Source organism: Lynx canadensis, chromosome E1, assembly GCF_007474595.2.
Source record: "Lynx canadensis isolate LIC74 chromosome E1, mLynCan4.pri.v2, whole genome shotgun sequence".
NCBI lineage: Eukaryota > Metazoa > Chordata > Mammalia > Carnivora > Felidae > Lynx > Lynx canadensis.
In genome coordinates this window covers 43,736,517-43,753,783 of record NC_044316.2, presented here as the reverse complement: position 1 = coordinate 43,753,783, position 17,267 = coordinate 43,736,517, and the positions used below count along the sequence as shown (strand labels likewise).

General features: G+C 36.3%; 1 protein-coding gene across 1 annotated transcript in view; it reads left to right on the top strand.

Moving 5' to 3' along the window:
- The window catches only part of LOC115500317 (cell division cycle protein 27 homolog), a gene marked incomplete at its 3' end in the record, with an annotated part of 58,932 nt that overhangs the window by 27,286 nt on the left and 14,379 nt on the right, over positions 1 to 17,267 (top strand). Inside the window, 7 exon segments of the mRNA XM_030294615.3 lie at positions 4,173 to 4,270; positions 5,008 to 5,162; positions 5,261 to 5,472; positions 6,453 to 6,567; positions 8,992 to 9,125; positions 15,846 to 15,945; positions 16,930 to 17,137. Coding sequence (XP_030150475.3) covers positions 4,173 to 4,270; positions 5,008 to 5,162; positions 5,261 to 5,472; positions 6,453 to 6,567; positions 8,992 to 9,125; positions 15,846 to 15,945; positions 16,930 to 17,137 — 1,022 coding nt within the window.

The window sequence follows — 17,267 nt, the reverse complement described above, 5'->3', positions numbered from 1 at the left end:
AAAGTCGTGGAGATGTTGATCCCATTTGTCACTATCTGCTTTGCTTTAATGATGATAGCCACAGCAGCACTACCTAATATTTGAGTGCACATAGGAGGTTTTTTCCACCTTGGGTGAGGAGAATATCTTCATGTGATCCACTGAGGAAAAAGAAGAAATGAGTGAAGTTTTTTCTCTAATATTAAATATCACCTCGGCTCCTTAGAACAAGGCTTGAAGATAAATTTCAGTAATAAAGCATAGCAGTTCCTATCTGGTTTGCCATACTAATTTGGAGGCATGTCCTAAGAAATTTCCACGATGGTTGAAATAACAGTGATCTGCAAATCATTTGAAATGTATTTAAAATTTCTCTACACTTACTTAAATTTAGTCTTTTGAAAGCAAGGGAGAGTGATTCAAAGTTATCACTATAATATTGTTTGCACTCATTTTTAGTCTGAAATACTCCTTGGTTGGGGAGTAGAGGGTGGAGATATAATCAGGTAACGGGAATTGTTCATCCACACATGGGAGTGCATCCATCGCCTGTGTAAATGTCACCTGTTACATGTTGTAGGAGAATTGGTTGAGGATTGCTTGTCTGAGGATTAGGAAAGCACCTGTTTTAAGATAAATCGAGGCTAGTTTGAATAGTTTTTTAAAAACCTCAAAAATGTCTTTTTGTACAGAATAAATTATTTGCCTGAATTTGGGGGCTCATTTTCATATGACATCACTCTTTTGAGAACAGGAGTAAATAAAGATACAATAGCAGTATCTTCATTTGTCTTAATAAAAAGACATGGAGTAATGAATTTAGTTCATGCAACTATGATTCTTTTTATCATTTATTTGAGAAACTTTGAGGTCCATCCTCCCTTTGTGGCTAAACATAGTACTTGGTCCTGGAGATGTAAAGATAAATCACTCATAGTCCCTGCCCTCAAAGGTTTATAATAGAATAGGAGAGAAGCAGTAAACAAAAGTTTGTAAGTTTTTATCATCACAATAAAAATGCTGTGATAAAATTTGAGCAGGGGGCACCTGGGGGGCTCAGCCAGTTGAGCATCAGACTCTTGATTTTGGCTCAGGTCATGATCTCAGGGTCCTGAGATGGAGCCCTGTGGGTATGGAGCTTGCTTAAGATTCTCTATCTACCACCCACCCCAAGCCCACACTCCCATTCTCTCTTAAAAAAAAGAAAAAAATTGAGCAGTATTTTATCCAATGGGGGGAATAATCAGTTCTACCTAGTTAAGAAGGAGTGTAAGATGCTAAGTAGGAAAAACTTGGTAGAAACAGTTTTGTTTCTTGAATTCTCAATAATAAAATTAAAACCTAAGGAATTAGACTGTGGGTGAAATATTTGAATGGCTACTTCGCCAAAGAGGATATATGGATGGTAAGTAAGCACATGAAAAGTTGTACCAGATCCTTAGCTGTTAAGGAAGGGCTAATAAAAAACACCATTAGAAACCACTACGCGCTTGTTAAAATAGCTAAAATAAGAACGGACAAGGGCGCCTGGGTGCCTCAGTCTGTTGAACATCTGACTCTTGATTTCAGTTCAGGTCATGATCCCAGGGTCATGGAATGGAGGCCCACGTCAGGCTCTGCACTGAGCGTGGAGCCTGCTTGAGATTCTCTCTCTCTCCCTCTGCCCCTCTTCCCCTCTTGGTAATGTTCTCTCTTTCTCTCTGTCTCTGTCTCTCTCTCTCTCAATTAAAAAATTAAAAAAAAACAAACAAACAGTACCACGTACTGGTGAGGATGCAGACCAATAGAATTTCTCATTAAACATAGATATGATAGGGGTCCCTGGGTGGCTCAGTCAGTTGAGTGTCTGACTTTGGCTCAGGTCATGATCTCATAGTTCGTGAGTTCGAGCCCCGTGTTGGGCTCTGTGTTGACAGCTCGGAGCCTGGAGCCTGCTTCAGATTCTGTGTCTCTCCCTCTCTCTGCCCCTCCCCTGCTCATGGTCTGTCTCTCTCTCTCAAAAATAAATAAACATTAAAAAAAATTTAAAAAAACACATAGATATGATAAAATTACGATAGGGACAGATTAGTGGTTGTCAGAGGGGAGAGTTGAGGCAAGAATGTGGCTGTGCAGAGGCAGCTGTGGAGTTTCTCTGGGCTGTTGGAACAGTTCTGTCTATATCTTGATTGTGGTAATGGTTACACAAATCTATACGTGTGATGAAATTTCATAAAACCATACATAAATGAGTGCGTGTAAAAACTGCTGAAACCCAAATAAAGTCTGTGGTTTAGTTTACAGTATTATGCTATTGTCAATTTCCCAGTTTTGATAATTGTGCTATGGTTGTATCAGATGTTGTCATTGAGGGAAGTTGGATGTAGGGTACATGGGAACTCTTATTTTTTTTCAACTTGTATGTGAGTCTAAAATTATTTTAAAATAAAGTTTAATAAAACAAAATAAAGTATTAAAATCACAAAAATACTATTATGTATTACTAATTATTTTAGGGGTGCCTGGGTGCCTCTCTTGGTTGAGTGTCCAACTCTTGATTTCAGCTCAGGTTATAATCTTACAGTTCATGAGATCAAGCCCCATGATGGGCTGTGCATTGATACCGCAGAGCTTCCTTTGGATTCTCACTCTCTCTCTCTCTCTCTGCCTCTCCCCCCTCATGTACTCTCTCTAAATAAACATTAAAAAAAAATTTTAAACAGGATTAATAAAAGTTTTAGAGGAGCTGGGCGCCTGGGTGGCTCAGTCAGTTAAGCATCAGACTCCTGATTCGGCTTGGTCAGGATCTCACAGTTTGTGGGATCGAGCCCTGTTTCCAGCTCTGTGCTGACAGTGTGGAGCCCACTTGGGATTCTCTCTCCCTCTTTCTCCCTCCCCCACTCATACACACATGTGCATGCATGCACACTCTCTCTCAAAATAAATAAACATTTAGAAATATAAAAGTTTTGAAGGTAGAGTTGAATCAGTCCCTAACCAGGAAGAAGGGTTTTCCCCTTCTTTAAAAGAATGAGGGAGGTGCCTGGGTGGCTGTTAGTTGAACATCCAACTTTGGCTCAGGTCACGATCTCACAGTTCATGAGTTCAAGCCCCTGTTGGGCTCTGTGCTTTCAGTATGGAACCTGCTTAGGATTCTGTCTCTCTGTCTCTCTCTGCCTCTTCCCCACTCATGGTCTCCCTCTCTCATAAACTTAAAACAGTATATTTTTTTTTAAAAGGATAAGGATGGGTTATTTTTATTCATTATAAATATTAAAGGTTAAACATCCAGTGGGGGAAAACTCTACTCCAAAGACTGGCTTTTCATTTCAGCCATCATTTGCCTGTCTTGTGACCAAAATTGCACCCAGTAATCTGGATACATAGCTGTTGTGGTTTTGCAGCTGTAGCTTGTTAAGATATCTTTTTTAACTCCAGTATTTTGGTAGACAGCTTATTGATCTTTTTGTCTATAATAGCTCATGAGACTTCTGTTTAGGACACAACTGGTGGTAAGTCTGGTTCTTAGATTAACCTGTTTCTTCCCAGTACCATCTGATAATTTTTTCACCCCAATTCTTTAGAACATTTTTTTCCATTAAGAGCTACCACCTCGGGGTACCTGGCTGGCTCAGTTGGCAGAACATGCAACTCTTGATCTCAGGGTTGTGAGTTCAAGCCCTCCTTGGGTACAGAGATTACTTAAAAATAAAATCTTTAAAAAAAAAATTTTTTTTTAAAGAGCTACCACCTCCACTTCATTAGAAAGCCTGATCATTTAAATATACTATATTTAAAGCATTTAAGTCACTTTCAAAATTACCATTGGGATATTACATTAAAAATTAAGCATAAGACTGAAATATTTGGATATTGTCCATATCTCCTTAAGTAATTCTAGATTCTGACAGCAAATTAAAAGCAATTCTAATACTCAAGAAGGCAATGATAATTGATTTTGCTAGCATTCCGTTCAATTCATGTTCTGCTTGCTTTCACCAGACTTTTGACTCGAACCGCCCCAAATAATAGATTAGAGAGTGGTGAGAAGGGGAAATTAGTAATTTAGGGAATGTGTCAAGAAGAGTACTCTCAGAACTTGTATGTGTGTGTACAAATACACATATAGGAGTTACCTAATTTTTTGTACCAAAAAATTCTTTATGATGTTTTGGGTTGTGCAGCTTGTCTAATATATGTGTTTGTCTTTACAGCAAGACAGATCGGCTTGCCAAAGGATCAGAATGTTACCAAAAGAGCCTTAGTTTAAATCCTTTCCTCTGGTCCCCCTTTGAATCATTATGTGAAATAGGTAGGTTTGTAGAGGTGACTAGGGGAGGGTTCCCCGCTTCCTCTTCTTTTTTGTCTCAGCTCCTTAATTCTCGGAGAGTGATACAAATTATTCACAAGAAAAACATTTTCAAAGCTAACGGCTGTTAAATTGAGAACAAGAAATAAGGTAATAGAATCATGTTTAAGGACTGATGTGGCCTTGTGTCCTCTAGAATGGGTTGTATTGTGAGTATAACACTAGGCAAAATAGCTTTCTGGATAAGGAAAGAAACTAATAGAATTCCTGGAGCAGAAACTGTTATGTAAATAAGACCTGGACAACATGGGGGAAGAGTGTCTTAGTATGTGTGCTCTAGAATGCATGAGGATCATTTTAAAACCTCGTGGACGTATCCATGGCAGTGCTTCTAACTTGACTGTAATGTCTGTTGGGTTTCAGTTCTGCACCATCACTCCTTACCTGGAGCAAAATGAGATCTAGTTGCTTTCTGCTTTAAAAAAGCACAGAAATCTGCATTTTCCTAGGATTTATTATATTTAAAATAGTGTTATTATAGTTTATTTCCTAAATTTACAGCTTTATGTGAAAATTTTTGTAATAACTTGATAGGTGGGCTTTGGGGAAGTAAATTTGATTAGCTGAAACAGGAGAACTTTAAAACTCTGGGTGAGGCCTTATTTCCACTGATATATGCATACTTAAAAAGATTAATTGTCATTTCCTCAGAGGCATACATTTTTTTTTTCCCTTCATAGGTGAAAAGCCAGATCCTGACCAAACATTTAAATTAACATCTTTACAGAACTTTAGCAACTGTCTGCCCAGCTCTTGCACAACACTAATATCTAATCATAGTTTATCTCATAGACAACCCGAGACCGTTCTTACAGAAACACCCCAGGACACAATTGTAAGTATAATCCTATCCTAGTGTTCAAATATTATGGAAAACAAAAAAGAATGAACTAAATGTATCATAAATGACATGGTGGAAATTTTCTGTTTCAGGAATTAAACAGACTGAATTTAGAATCTTCCAATTCAAAGTACTCCTTGAATACAGATTCCTCAGTGTCTTATATTGATTCAGCTGTAATTTCACCAGATACTGTCCCTCTTGGAACAGGAACTTCCATATTATCTAAACAGGTTCAAAATAAACCAAAAACTGGTCGAAGCTTATTAGGAGGACCAGCTGCTCTTAGCCCATTAACCCCAAGGTAAGACAAACAAAAAATACTTTAAAATGTGCTATAATATTAAATGATTTGTAATAATTCATATTAGTAATATAAATTAATATGAACAGCAACTTCTAAATTTCTATGGAAATAGAAGCATTTAGTAAGTCAGTAATAGACCTATTCTGTTTTCAGAAAATGAAGTTAAAAATATAATACCTCTGATAAAGATTTAATGTTAAATATTGGAAAATTTAAAACCCTTAAATATGCCTTCTTCAGCTAGTGTATGCGTTAAAAGATACTGTCTTTTTGGCTGTGTGTCAGTGAATCGCAGTGAACCTTTTGGAATGTTGGAATGCTTATGATCTCATCAGAGCGGTAGCAGTGGTTACTGTTAAAGTACTGTTTTCCAAACCACAGAAGAATTGACATGTATCAATAGGAAGTATTTTGTCAAAATTATTAGACGTATATGTATATGTGTGTAAATATAGGAATCCAGCCCAGAGGATACATATCCAAAAGTATCAAAATTAAAAATTCTGTGCCAGAACTGATGCTAGGAATTGGGTCCCGGGGCCGGAGAGCTAACTAAAACAGCATGACCGTGACATTAACAGCTCACTGAATCCATGTGTGGATTCAGCATCTCTAGAGACACTCTCTCTGTAACAGTGTCGTTTAAATCCCATAAAGTCCAGGAATTTGAAATAATTTGGTCATTTGGATCTTCACTTTTACAAAGTTGTTCTTCTTTATTTCCAATAAATCTCCTGAGATCAGTAGTTGCTGCTCAATTTAGTTCCTTGTTTGATTTTTTTTTTCTTTTTTAATTTTAGTTATGGTGGGTGGAATAGTCTACATTCACAGCTTATTTTAAATCTGCCCCTCAGATCCTCACTGCCCCCAAGACTGATTTGCCATTCTCTTCCTTTTAGACCTTCTAATTTAAGTATACTGCTGCTTTATATATGCCTTGATGACTTTTTGACACCTTGATTTCAACCTCTTCTCAGTTTTGGGATTTTGCCATTAGAAACCCCAAGTCCTGGAGATGGATCCTATTTACAAAACTACACTAATACATCTTCTGTAATTGACGTGCCATCTACTGGAGCCCCTTCAAAAAAGGTATTTTCCGTGTAAAGTAGTTTTGATGCTGATGAAAGAAATTTGTTTAAAATTCTAGTCTGTTAAAGGCAATCTCAGAGAGAATCTAACTGTATAAGTTTACTGTTGCCTTAGAGTTGTTGACCTAAATGTGAAAGAAGGTCATCACTGTCATAGGCTGCTGGTTATAGCAGGAGATACAAAGCTGATTGGTCTTTGACTATATAAGATCATAACTCACAAGAATAGTTTATTTCAGCATGTAGGTAAATAAAGACTCAGATTTGTACTTTTCATTTCCCCATTTTTAAACAAAAACAAAAAAGAATTCAAAAATTCTATCCTTTGAATATAAATAACAGAAACTAGACTTGCCATTGGTTTACTTGTCCCCACCACTGTATTTGTCTTTTAATTGTACTGTTATTAACATGAAAAAAATTGACTTGTATAAAGCCAGCTGTTTCTGAAAATAAAGTTTTTATGGTGGATTCTCTTGGATGTATAGTAAATTTATAGTAAATGTATAGTAAAATGAAAAATACTTGACAGTATCCTTAACCTCATAGTAAATACTACAAGTTTTGAGACTTTTTAAATAATGTTCTCTTATATAGATCTATGGCAGTAGAGGTCAAAGTGCCATTTGTTTCAAACATCTATGGTACAGGGTTACCTTCTGTGAGAATTAAATTAGGTTATGTATTTAAAATGCCTATTGCCATGCTCAATAGATGTTTAAGAAAAGGAGCTAAATAAGTCATACTAGTATGTGACTGATACAGCCCCTTTACCCTCCTAGAGACATGTTTATTCTTGTTTTTTTACTCCAAATATTCCTTGGAGTCTGTAAAGTTTTGTTTCTATAATAGTTCCTTAATGAGTAATAATAGAAACTCCAAGAATAGTAAAAAAGGGGCTGCAAAGTACTTAATGTGTTGGATTACTTTAAATCTCATTTTTAAGAGTTGACAACTACCCGCCATTGCATCGTTATAGGAGTGAAGTATAATTGTGGAAATTAGTTTATTATAATTACAAGGAGGCATAGTAGGATGGTAATTAGTATATCGGGAGAAGTAGGCCAAAACCATTAAGGACAGTTAGTGATGGGTAGGTGATTTCATTGCCCAAACGATAAAGCCACCTGCTGTCTTACCCTCTTCTGCCCTTGCTCTTACAAGACATTCCTAGGAAAGCTGTACTTGTAGGTCTGCACGTAGTATCAACTAAAAATATCAAACTGAATATTGTATGCAGTACATAGTACTAAGGAAGGTCCGGAGTTGACTAAGTTTTGTCCCTTGGGTGAATGTAGAGTTCCCAACTTGGGGAAGGAAGAGGAGGAAGGATTGTTAAGTTTTATTTTGAGGCGGGGGTAGAGGAGATGAAAATATTTACTGGATAGTTAGTCATAGAGGAAAGAATATGGCCTGGTGATGGAAATAGTAGTTAAAGCTATTAAAATAGCCAGGCTCTCCTAGGAAAAGAGAGTAGAGAAGGAACACAGCATACTTAATTAAAAACGGTGGAAAGAAGAGGGCAGCAAATGAAGTGACAGGACAAATAATCAAGACACCATACTATTTTGGAAGTTATACAGTCTCAAAAAGGAGGGCATGATCAGTGATGTTGAATACAGGAAAGGCCAAAAATAAGGCTTTCCTATCTGGTGAGAAAGTTATTAGTTATTAATTATAATGTACACTTTGAGAATTATGTCCAATGCCTATCAAAGTAATAGTAAATTTGGAAGAAAATTATCTGGTAGTAAAAAAAAATTAAAAATATCCACTGATGCAACAGTCACAGAGCATTTTATAAAGAAGCCAAGTGTTGAAAATTAATAGAAGAAAGGTGATAAATTAGAGACAGAAGAGGCAAGCAAGTTTTTTTCCTCCTCCATGGGAATAGAGACCAATTAATGAAAAATTGAACACACCAGGAAGAAATGTTAATTCTAAGAGCAATATACTTAGAATGTGGGAAATAATGAGATGATTTTTTTTTTAATTTATTCCTTTGGACTACTGTGGAATGTTTTTACTAAGTGTCAAAGAAGGATTATAAAATCTTCCCTGTATTGTTATTTTTTATGTTCATAAATCTCAAGAGTAGTAGCTGTCTTAAAATTCTTGTTAACACTTAGCTCCACCTAGAGAACATGTAATAATTGGCTTTTTAGGAATTTTTTCAGGAAGTTTGAGCCTTTCTTTAAAAACTAAAGTGAAAAATGAAAAGATAGAATAAAGAAAAATATTGATGTTAAGGTGAGGAAATAGTTTGATGTTAATCCTACTATATTAATTGACATTAATTTGTGACATTAATTTGTGTTTTCAGATGACAGTATGTATTATGAAATCTTGCACTGGGAAAATGTAGATGGGAGCATCGTGGTGTCTTTTATCATTTTCAGTGCAATTTATAATTCACAAACCTTAGACTTTTTGTGTTTTACAGTCTGTTGCCAGAATCGGCCAAACTGGAACAAAGTCTGTCTTCTCACAGAGCGGAAATAGTCGAGAGGTAACTCCAATTCTTGTTGCACAAACACAAAGTTCTGGCCCACAAACAAGGTATTTATTGTGGTGTCATTATTTGATATTATTTGGCTTTTCTTGCTATAAAACATGACTGTATTCCCTTTAGGCAGGTTTTGACCCTCCCTGAGATTCTAGAATGACTCTTACAAGGTTTGAATATGTCATACTAGAAATTTCTAGGGGCACCTGGCTGGCTCAGTCGGTAGAGCATTAGACTCTTGATCTTGGGGTTGTAAGTTCAAGCCCCACATTGGGTGTAAAGCTTACTTAAAAATAAGATCTTTAAAAAGAGGAAGGAAGGAAGGAAGAAAAAAGTTTCAAACTTACTGAAAAGACTAGTATAATTTTTAATTGAGTATTTTTTTAAAGGCTTATTTTTTTATAGAGTGAAAGAGTGCAGGGGAGAGGCAGAAAGAGAAGTGGGGACAGAGGATCTGAGGCAGGCTCTGCGCAGTCAGCAATGAGCCCATTGTGAGGCTCGAACTCATGAACCGCAAGATCAAGACCCCAGCAGAAGTCCAATGCTCAACCGACTGAGCCACCAAGGTGCCCCTAGTTGATATTCTGAACACTCCTCCAAAATACTTTTCTTCTTATTATGTGACCTTCGTTGGTCAAGTACAATAGATTTCATTCTCCTCTTCCCCTATTATGCACTTCTGTATACAGATCATCTTTTGGTAAACCTTTAAATAATGAATCCATTTCCACACAGAAATGGTGTTAAATAGGATTTCTTTTCCTGTTCAAGCACTCAAAAATAAATCATAGCTAGTGTTTTAAAAGAATACGGCTCTGTCTTCTAAAATAGTGAATGTGTACTATAAGACTTAAAACAGACACTTACGTGCATATACCTTGACTATATAAAAGGCCTCAATATTTCTGAAATGCCAGGATGGTAATCTTATCATGAGAGCCAACTTACAGACAGATGACAGTGATTGCCTGGGCTCGATTATGAGAAGGAGCCTGAGGCCTCCTGCAGAACAACATGATAGAGGCTGAGTAAATGCTAATCCTAAAGAATATGGAAACATAATTTACTGAATAATACATTTCACTTCAAGCTAAACAAATACACTAACTTTAATAAGCAACTATTAATGATTTTGTATGAATTATGGGTTTTTTTTTTTTTGTATTATTGATTCCATTTTGTCTCATTTATTGTATTAGTTTCCTACAGCTGCCATAACAAAGTATTGCAAACTAGGTCACTTAAGACTACAGAAATGCATTCACTCACGGTCATGGAAGCTATAATCCAAAATCACGGTGCTCACAGGGCCATACTTCCTCCGAAGCCTTCAAGGGAAGATCCTTTCTTATATTGTCCAGCTTCTGGTAGCCTCAGGCATTCCTTAGTTTGTGGGGCATAACCCAGTATCTGCCTCTGTCTTTACATGGCCATCTTTCCTGTGTGCCTTTGTATCCAAATTTCCCTCTTCTTATAAGGGCATCAGTCATACTGAATTAGAGCTCACCCTAATGGCCTCATCTTAACTTGAATACATCTACAAGGACCCTACATCCAAATAAGTCACAATCACAGGTACTGGGGGGTTAGGGCTTCAACATATTCTTTGGGAAAACAGTTCAACCCATAACATTGTCTTATTAACAATTACTCTTTATTTTGTCTTTTTAGAGGCTGTTTTAGTGTTTAGAGTATACACTTTAACTTAAAGTCTATTTTCAAGTAATGTTGTACCACTTCATATACATCATATACCTTATAACAGTATGTTTTCATGCTCTTCTCCACATCTTTATACTATTGTTGGCATATATTTTGCTTCTACATGTGTATAAACTCCACAGTGCATTGTTGTGGTTTCTCCCTTAAATACTTATCTTCTATACAAATTTTTTTAAATAAGAAAAAGAAATCTATTTTATATTTACCCACATATTTACTATTTCTGGTCCTCTTTCTGTAGGTCCAAACTTCAATTTGGTATTCTTTTCCTTCATCTTGAAAGACTAAAATTTCTTATAGTGCAAGTCTGCCAGTAATGAATTTTTCAGCTTTTGTATGTCTAGAAAAAAATTTTTACTTTACCTTTGTTTTTGTTTTTGAAATAAATTTTCACTGGATATAGAATTCTCGTTTGCAGTTTTTTCTTTAAAGATGTTCTGCTGACTTCTAGCTTGTGTTGTTTCTGACAAGTCTGCTCTCATTCTCATTTTTGTTCCTCTATATGTAATCTATCTCTTTTTTTCTGTTTTATGATTTTCTTTTTATCACTGATTTTTAAGTCATTTGGTTGTGATGTGCTCTAGCGTAGTTTTCTTTCTTGGCCAGAGATCGAGAGCTCCTTGGATCTATGAGTTCATAGTTTTTATCAAATTTAGCTAATTTTTGGCCATTATTTCTTCTAATATTTTTTCTGGTCATGTCCCCCTCTCTCCTTCTAGGACACCAAATGTATGTGTATTAGACTGTTAAGTTGTCCCCACAGCTCAGTTTTGTGTTCATTTTCATTTCTAGTCTTTTTCCTCTGTTTCATTTTGGATAGTGGTTATTGCTGTGTCTTCAACTTACCGATGTTTTCTTCTGCAGCGTCTGGTCTGCTGTTAATCCCATCCAGTATGTATAGATATTTTTAATCTCAGATGTCCTATTTTTCATCTCCAGAAGTTTGATTTGCTTCCCTCCTTTAACATGCCTATTCTTTCTTCTACCTTTTTGAGCATATGGAATATATCTATAATAGCTTTTTTAATGATTTTTGTCTACTATTTTACTATGTTATTTCTGGGTCTGTTTTTTATTGATTTTTTTTTCTCTGTTCAATATAAGTTATATTTTCCTGCATCTTTGTATGCCTAGTTTTTTTTTTTTTTTATTGGAAATTTTACATTGTTGAGTGCTAGACTATTTTATTTTCTTTTGAGTACTTCTGTTTTGTTCTGTGATGTAGTTACTTGTTAACAGTTTGTTCCTTTAGGTCTTGATTTTTAAGTTTTGTTAGGTACGACAAGAGTGGCCTTGAGTCTGGACTAATTATGCTTCGCTATTGAGGCAGTATCCTTTGAGTATCTACTCAATGACCTGTTGAGTGTGAGGTTTCTTAATTCTAGCTATTGAAAATATGGGCTACTCCAAGCCCAGGGTGAGCTCCAAGAATGGTTCTGCCAGCTCCTTTCCAGTAGTTCTTTCTCTAGATTCAGATAGTTTTCCTCACTGTAATACTGCAGTAAGTTCTGGTACTAATCACCCAGACTTAGTATAGACTCTGCAGGCTAATAAGATCATAGTCCCAACAAGACTTATCAAACCTCATTGACTTGCCTGCTGCAAATTCAGGGGCTTCCTGGGTCACCTTCACTTCTGACCAACTAGCTACAAATTTGAGGGTTCTCGTTACTCTCTCAGGCTTAGTAATTTGCTAGAACAATTCACAGAATTTAGGAAAGTTCTCTACTTACAGCTTGATCATAAAGGGTACCAGTCAGGACCAGACAAGTAAGACTGAGGTCTGGGAGGGTCCTGAACACAGTGCTTCTATGTCCTTTCCCTGTGGAATCAAGATATGTCCCCTCACCAGCACATCAGTGTGTTTGCCAACCTGGAAGTTACACTGAGCTTTGATAGAGTTTTTATTGGGGTTCATCACATGGGCATGATAGATTGTATCATTGGCCATGTGATTTAACTTAATCCCTAGCCACCCTCCCCTTCCTAGAGACCAGGCTGTTAACACTTAGCTCAAAGCTTTAACCCTCTAACCAGTGGTTGGTCTTTTCAGCATGGGCAGCCCAGTATCCCAAAACTGTCTAGGGCCCCATCATGAGTCATTTCATTAGCATAAATTCAGGGACCTGCCATAAATAACAGACACTCCTATCACTTGGGAAATTTAAAGAATTTAGAAGCTTCTTCTCACGAATCCAAGACAAAGACCAAATGAATTCTTTATTATAACGTACCTTATTATAACACACAGTTGCACTACTCAGTTTTCAGCTGAGGATTCTAGGAAAACTTCCTGCAGATCTTTGAAGCTCTCCCTCTTTGTAGCTCTCCCCTTTCTAGTACTCTGCCCTGCATATTCTAGTTGCCTTCACTACCCAGAAGTCTCAGCATTTTCTTCTCTGCACAGGGAGACCCTGAGTTCTATTTGTGTTCCCTTTCCTAGCACCGTGTCCTCAGGACTCTTCCTCAGGCATATGTGCTTGCTGTCCAATGTCTGAAAAACATTGTTTCATATCTTTTGTTCGGTGTTATAGTTGTTTAAGATGGGAGAATAAATCTGGTCCATAGGGTTTCATTACAATTGGCGGTGGAAGTCTGTTCTTTTTTTAGAAAGTTGTTTTTTTAGAAATGATTAGAATAGCCTAGTTCTCTTAGCTAAATTGCCCCAAAATTTTACGTATCATTTTCTCTATATTAACCTATAAAAATCATTTTTATAATCTTTCCAAGGCATCTTTTTATAACTAGTAGGATATTTCCGATTTTATTACAGAGCCATAAAATGATACTATTACAAAAGCTTTTTAAAAAGTGTTTTAATATAAGTGGTACATAATGACATAGGTAATAAGTGATAGAACTTGATCTCAAACCTCAACAGTCTTGATTCTAGAGCACATTCTTTTCCTTCTCAAGCTCCTAGTTAAACAGATGCAAGTTATAAAGAGATATGTATATTTCACATGCTGTGACCAATGTTTCAAAACTCACACAGTATCCTGCTTCATTTTTCTGATGCTTGTCAGACTTTGAACATTGTTTTCTTTTGTCACATTGCCCTTTGGAGCTAACAGAACCCTAATGAAAATTGTAATAGAGGAAGAGTTTGTCTTCTTCAGACTCCTAGCCCCAGAATCCTCTTAATATTATTTTTACTTGTACCCCCACAAGAGTTATGTTATACAACTTTTTGTGGCATTTAAGAAGTCTCAGCATTTTTCTCAGCATTGTCCTCCCTATAAACTGCTCCATGGATCAAACTATTCCCTCCCACTTCTCAGACAAACTCTTCTATAGTTAGGTAATAGTATTGACAACGTATAATTCACATTTGTAATGTAAATGACACACAGTTGTTCAAATAAAGAATATTGTACTTTTAAAAATGGATTGGTTTCTGGAAAAGACAGAACTATGGAGACAATAAAAAGATCAGTAGTTGCCAGGAGTTGGAGGGGGAGGGATGAAGAGGCAGACCCCAGAGGTTAGGGCAATGAAAATATTCTGTATGATAGATACCATGATGGATAGATACATGTCATTATACCTTTGTGCATACCTATAGAATGAACAAAACCAGGAGTGAACTCTGTGATAAACTATGGACTTTATAGAATGTCAGTGTAGGCTCATCACCTGTAACAAATGTAGCAGTCTGGTGGGGGATGTTGACAGTGGGGGAGACTATGCATGTGTGGGGACTTGGGAGCATATGGCAGCTCTCTCTGTACCTTCCCCTCACTTTTGCTGTGAACCTTTTTTGTTGTTGTTATTAGTTTATTTATTTATTTTGAGAGAGAGAGTGTGTGAGCAGGGAAGAGTCAAAAAGAGGGAGAGACAGAATTCCAAGCAGGCTCCACACTGACAGCACAAGCCTGATACAGGGCTCAAACTCACAAACCGTGAGATCGTGACCTGAGCCAAGTCAAGAGTCCAATGCTTAACCAGCTGAGCTACCCAGGAGCCCCTGCTATCACTTTAAACTGCTCTAAAAAAATAATCTTAATTAAAAGAAATTATCATAAAATAAAATTAATTCATCAACCTAAATGACATCCTTTGCTGAAATCCCTACGTTGAGATTCTGTCTTTTGAAAGGGTTAAGGACCACATGGGCTTTCTTTACTCACTGGTCAGTATCTCTTTTATTCTCCAAAGCCTCTTTGACTCAAATCCAGGTAACTTAGTGGTATTTCCCATAAATTGTAAACCATTAAGCCTGTAGACTTACCCACTCTCAGATAACTCCAGGTTTTAAGTTTGCTCACGTTTTTTTTTGAGAGCGTGAACACACATGTGGGGGAGGGACAGAGGGAGAGAGAGAGGAGGAGAGGATCTTAAGCAGGCTCCACACCAGCGTGAGCCCAGCCAGCGTGGAACCCAGCTCAGGGCTTGATCCCACAACTGTGAGATCACGACCTGAGCCGAAATCGGGAGTTGGATGCTCAACAGCTGAACCACCCAGGCGCCCCTAAGTTTGCTTACTTTTGAAGAATAGAATCCTTGTATCTTAGGGTTTGCCTTTAAAGTAAAAAAAAAAAAAAAAAAAAAAAGTGCCCAAGCAGTTGTTAGATTCCTTTGTTCTAAACAAAATAAACCTTGATATGGTTGTTTGAATTTATAGGGAAATTATTTCTCAAGTATCAGTTGTTACAATGGTATTTATTTATTGGCAGATATCCCACATTTAGACCGTCCCTGTCCAACTATCTTTTTTCTCTAGCTTGGTATAGTTGCAAATGAAGGCTAGAAAGAATTAGTTTATAGATGTGTTTATCATTTATTGACCCAGAATTTTTATGTGGATTGTTTTAAGTTCAAATTAGCAGTTTCAGATAAGAGTGAAGACTGGTCCTATAATCATCATCATTTTATGGTAACACAGGTTTTAAATCCTGAGTTTTCATAGAGGGATGACAGACTGACCAAACTCACCAAACTAGAGTGCAAACATGAATGAATATTTTGTAATGCATCTGAATCGAATCCATAGTTAATGGTCATAGCTGGGTTTTTTTTTTTAATGTCTACTTTTCCTCATTTTTTTTTAGTACAACACCTCAGGTATTGAGCCCCACTATCACATCTCCCCCAAACGCATTGCCTCGAAGAAGTTCGCGACTCTTTACTAGTGACAGCTCTACAACCAAGGTAATTTAAAGATTTCTGTATGTCACATTTCCTTAACACGTCCCTCTCTTAAATTTCAGTTCATTGATGACTCCCATCTCTAATGAATAAATTCAGAGACTATTTAAAATTTTTTAATATTTTTTTGATTGGGAAAGCTGTCTATAACATTTGTAAATTTTCTTGGTCCTTCAATAAATATTCTAAAACATTGTTCTAAAGACAAAATTATTGTGATGGGAAGCAGATCAGTGGTTTTTAGGAGTTAGGACTTGAGGGACAATGTGACTGTGGGGTATAACCCAAAGGATTTCTTTGTGTAATGGTTGGACAGTCCTGTATCCTTACTGTCGTGGTTGATTACACAAATCATACATATGACAAAATTTCATAGACTTATCACACCAAAAAGAAAGAAAAAAGAAGTACATGATTTCATCATGTAAAAACTGATAAAATCCAAGTAAGAACATAGTTTAGTTGATAGTATTAAACCAATTCCAGTCTTCTGGATTTGATGGTGTGCTATGGTTATGTCAGATACTATAACACATGTCCTTTGTTTTTTTTTGCACAATTGGAGGGCCTCATTACGCCCTTGGTAAGTTTTCTTGGTCCATCGACAAATATGGACAATTTTTAACTCTGACATGAACAAATCAACAATTTTATAACTTATTAGCTATAATACTCTGAGACAATTAGGTAGTATTGCATTCATTTATTTTCTAATTTTTAGGTAATAAATGAAACTGATACACTTTCAGAAAAGAGCAACACTTAATGCAGATTTACCTTACATACTAATATATTAATACAATTTATTTTCAGAATTGCTGCATTTAAAGTTAAATGACTTTGAAAATTTTTGATTTATAAATATTTTCTGAGAAAAATATAGACCATTCAAGGCTGAACATTTATTTTGTGTCTACTACTTGAGAAAGGATTGGGAAATCTAAAATACATGAGTTTAATAAGTGTGGAATTTTCCTCTTTTTACAGGAGAATAGCAAAAAGTTAAAAATGAAGTTTTCCACCTAAAATCCCAAACAGAAAAACTAAAGTAAAACTAACAAAGGAGGAATAACTCAACCTAACTTAAATGATAGCCTGGAAATTACAAAATTGGACTCTTCCATCATTTCGGAAGGGAAAATCTCCACAATCACACCTCAGATCCAGGCATTTAATCTGCAGAAAGCAGCAGCAGGTCTGTGTCAATGCTTAATGTTTGCTTTGTATTTTATTTTACTCACTTATTTTAAGTAATTTTTTTTTATGTTCATTAAAGTACCTTCCATTTTTTTCCAGATAGAGGTTGGGATTTTTAATAAATTATT